The sequence below is a fragment of the Mastomys coucha genome, unplaced genomic scaffold (genome assembly GCF_008632895.1).
Source record: "Mastomys coucha isolate ucsf_1 unplaced genomic scaffold, UCSF_Mcou_1 pScaffold22, whole genome shotgun sequence".
Classification (NCBI taxonomy): Eukaryota; Metazoa; Chordata; class Mammalia; order Rodentia; family Muridae; genus Mastomys; species Mastomys coucha.
Genome location: NW_022196905.1, coordinates 116921454 through 116925530, shown reverse-complemented (window position 1 = coordinate 116925530; position 4077 = coordinate 116921454). Strand labels below are relative to the sequence as shown.

Genomic DNA, 4077 nt, shown 5'->3' with positions numbered 1-4077 from the left:
AAAAAAAAGAAAAGAAAAGAGAAAAAAGAAGTATAATAACTAGCACCAATAGAGCCGTCCCATGGTCCAGCTCCCGGTCCAAAGACTACATGTCATCTCATGGATGCCCCTCCATTTGGCTCTCCCTCCCCTTTTCTAAGACAAAGACATTATTGTACATCCCTGGCTTGGCTAAACCGGGGTCTCACTATATAGACCAGGTTGAACATGAACTGCGGGAATCCTCCCTGCCTCACCTTCTGTAGAGCTGGGATTACAGACATGTCTCACCCCACCTGGCTAACTGTTGTTCCCATTGTATAGATGAAGAAACTGTGGCTCCCAGGCTTGGTGACTCTCCACAGAAGAGCCAGAATGCAAACCCCTATATCTATGTCTCTAATGACCACGGAACACAACCTTTTACCCTAAATAAAATCCACATGTTTGCTTCACAAGCTAGGTTCCAATCGACCCCCAACAGCCCAGCTAATTCCCCATGAAGCAGGTATGCCTTGGCCACGCAAGCTGGCTTTTCTTTCAGAGTTTTGAGTCTATGTGGCAAAGATCACAGTCTCAACCCCTGGGGTCTTAAAGAGCATGCGCCCTTGGCTTACTGCCCTGGTTCTGCGCTCCTGGCCAGTGGACGGAGGCTCGTCCCTCTCCCTCTGAGTCCAGTCCCACTAACCTGCCCTGAACAGCCAGAGCCGACCCAGAGGTTCCTGAGCCTAGCATTACTCATTAGCTCAGCTCCCCACCCCCAGGAAGGCCAGGCCAGGGGCAGGCCCTGCCTTGCCAGGTGGTAAATACCCTGTCCAGTACCTCTCCGGGCTTCTTGTCCCAGTGTTCCTGGTAGAGGTCTGACCACCATCAACCATGGTAAGTCTGTCTGGGCCTTAGCGGTCTCCCTGGGAGTGCCGACCCACGGTGACTGCTCAAGAGCTCCCTTTGTCCTAACCTCTTCTTGTGCTCTCCCTTTCTCTGCTAGACAACCTACACCAACAAAGGACCAAAGGTAAGATGGAGTAGAAATCCCGGCTCTCTGTCTAGGGGGAGGACAAGGTGTCAACACAGGAAAAATGTCAGCAGGTGTGAGACACTTATGCCTGCAAACTCAAATTCGTCCCTGCTGTCCCCTCCCACTGACGGAGCTGGACTCAATCTTGGCTTCCTGAGAGAGGCCCTTCCTAAATGCCTGTCCATCTCTTCTTAAACCTGGTCAAACTCCTTCTATGGTCTATTGTACACCCATACTGTTCTCACATAAATTTATTTCCTTCTGTGAATTCTGGTGAGGCCTCCGCTGGGGGAACTTCCCAATTCTGAACCCTTAAGGGGCTCAAATCCTATAACAAGAAATGTCTTAGGAGGCTAGCCAAAGATGGGAGCCGGGTGAGTAACATTCTCCGAGGTTCTGGGATTGAGGCTGGGGTGAGGCGATGAAGGTAACCTACTTCCGGGATTCATCCTCATCTTTCTTCCCTCCTGCAGCCTGAGAGAGGCCGGTTCCTTCATTTCCATTCTGTGACCTTCTGGGTTGGCAACGCCAAGCAGGTAGAAAGGCTGGAGGGGGCAGAGGGCAAGCCAAAGGGCCTCCTTAAGGGGTCTGGAGCCAGCTGGAACTGGGATTGGCTAGTGCGAGGGGAGGATCCAGGCCAGGCCAGGTCTGGCACTTTGGAACCTCGTTTCACAATCAGGGCCACAGACCCCAGCAAGGACCGTGCAGAGGCAGGTCCTGCCTTTCTTCCTGGGAAGGTCTCTGAACGACGGACATGGAGGCAGCAGACAGGAGACTGGAGCTCCTTTCTAGGGCTCTTCAGGCTGGTCCCCCACAACCCCTAAAGCCCCCGCCGCTTTGTCATCCAGGCTGCCTCCTTCTACTGCAACAAGATGGGCTTCGAACCACTGGCCTACAGGGGCCTAGAGACGGGTTCCCGGGAGGTGGTCAGCCATGTCATCAAGCAAGGGAAAGTGAGTACACATCCAGGCGCCTTGGTGATGCGGGCACAGTATGTCCAGGATGGGATGTGCTATTGTGTCAGGACACACACCTAGCTGGTTCCAAGATGTATGGCTTAATTTGCCACTGACCCATGTCCCTCCTGGGCCACAGGAATCTTCCTGGTTTCGTACCCTTCTCAAACTTGCCCAGCATTGGACCCATCGAAGTTCTAGGAACCTAGGATGTCCGGGAAGGGCGTTTAAGTGGTCACTGGTCCGTGGGGTTGCTGGAGACCGCTAAGTACCAACCACTGAGAACCCAGTGTGTGAATTCAGGGGAAAGCCCCAAGCTTTGAGGACCAGGAAGCTGCTGCAGCAGAAAGGGAGCTGGAACAAGTGGTCCAGGGATCCTGCATGGTGTAGCCTTGTGGCCCACCAGTGGTGCCATAGAGCATGCCGGGAAGATGGAGGGCAGGACCTTTTCCACCTTCTCCTGGGCGCTCATCTCTTCCCCTTGTCCACTTTTTAGATTGTGTTTGTTCTCTGCTCTGCTCTCAATCCCTGGAACAAAGGTGAGGGGCATCGCATCGGGGAAGCAGCATGGCTCTGACATTTGCATCGGAATGTGGGTTGGGGCAATGGTGGAGCTCCGAAAGGGCTGGGGCTGGGGCCGGGATAGAGACTAGGAACTCCACTGCCCTCATACTCCTGACGACTACAGAGATGGGCGACCACTTGGTGAAGCATGGTGACGGGGTGAAGGACATCGCATTCGAGGTGGAAGACTGTGAGCACATTGTGCAGGTGAGAAACACTTGGACTGACGCTGCTAGCCTCTGCCGCTAGGACCTCCCATCAGGCAGGCCTGGGCTGAGTTCCGTGGACACATGCCCCGCCCCCTTCTGTGTATCTGCTCTGTGAGCCTCTTGTCCACATCTGTAAAATGGGGATAATCGCTGTCTCTCGGAAAGCTTGCAAAGAAAATGGATTGACATGATCATGTTTGGAGCACGGGGTCCTCAAAAAAAAAAAAACCAGCCATGGTGATGCATACCTGTAGTCTCGGTGGGAAATCAGGAATTCAAAGTCATCCTCAGCTATCTAAAGTTCGGAGGCTAGCTTAAGCTACATGGGACTGCACTTGAAAAAGAGCTTCCTTGTTTATGAGTTGAGCTCAGTGGTAGGGCACCTACCTAATGTGCATCCCTAACAATGAACTCAACAAAAGAAAAAGGAGGCTTAGGGCCCCTATGTGATTTTTGAATAGGTGACTTCTTTTCTCTGTGCTTATTTCCTCCCTTATGGAATGGAAATGACAATACCACTCACTGCAGGACTGGAAAAAGATTAACCCCTAGAATGGTGTCTGGCACCTGGTATGAGCACTTCATGCAACAAGTGAGCTCCAGCTAAGAAAACATGCAAACCCCGGGTTCAGAGCACTCAACGCAGGGTCTGACACACTAGGTGCTCAATCAGCGGCAATTCATAAATTTTGCTGTGTGATCACTCCTTTTCTGGGGGCCGGGGGGAGGAAGCAAGGACTGGAGAGAGGACCAGTTCAAAGAGTCAGTTGGCAGAGGCAGGATACACATACTTACTTGCTTCGCCTCCTATAAACACACCTCTGACCTGTTTCTCTACCTGCCAAATGGGCACGAGGCCAGGTGCCAAAGGGTTCAGCTGAAGGGTAGCTAGGTGTAGAGTTTACATCAGGATGACCCAGAAGCCTACAGCAGGAGCAGCACATGACGCACACAACGCCACAAGGAGACTCCAGCCTTTATCATTCTCCCCACTTGCCCCACCCCCCAGAAAGCCCGAGAACGGGGAGCCAAAATTGTGCGGGAGCCGTGGGTGGAGCAAGACAAGTTTGGGAAGGTGAAGTTCGCTGTGCTGCAGACGGTGAGTGTCCACTGCGTCCACCGGGAGACACCAGGACTCCCTCCCCCACCTTACTCGAGTGCCTCGGAGTCCAGCCTTCCCCAAGCCTGACCTTTGAAAATGCTTGGCCAGTGCACTGAGGCTTCTGGGAGATACTAGGTATCTTCCTCAGCGGAAATAACAGTTTGGCCGGGCAGTGGTGGCGCATGCCTTTAATCCCAGCACTTGGGAGGCAGGCAGATTTCTGAGTTTGAGGCCAGCCTGGTCTACAGA

At 53.0% G+C, this 4077-nt stretch overlaps 1 protein-coding gene across 1 annotated transcript in view; it reads left to right on the top strand.

Moving 5' to 3' along the window:
- The first annotated feature begins 807 nt into the window (after positions 1-807).
- The window catches only part of Hpd (4-hydroxyphenylpyruvate dioxygenase), an 11922-nt gene continuing 8652 nt past the window's right edge, over positions 808-4077 (top strand). The window contains exons 1-7 of the mRNA XM_031342310.1: positions 808-858; positions 968-994; positions 1471-1533; positions 1846-1950; positions 2450-2492; positions 2642-2724; positions 3736-3825. Of these exons, the coding sequence (XP_031198170.1) occupies positions 856-858; positions 968-994; positions 1471-1533; positions 1846-1950; positions 2450-2492; positions 2642-2724; positions 3736-3825 (414 nt within the window). The 5' untranslated portion in view covers positions 808-855. The remainder of the gene's footprint in view (positions 859-967; positions 995-1470; positions 1534-1845; positions 1951-2449; positions 2493-2641; positions 2725-3735; positions 3826-4077) is intronic.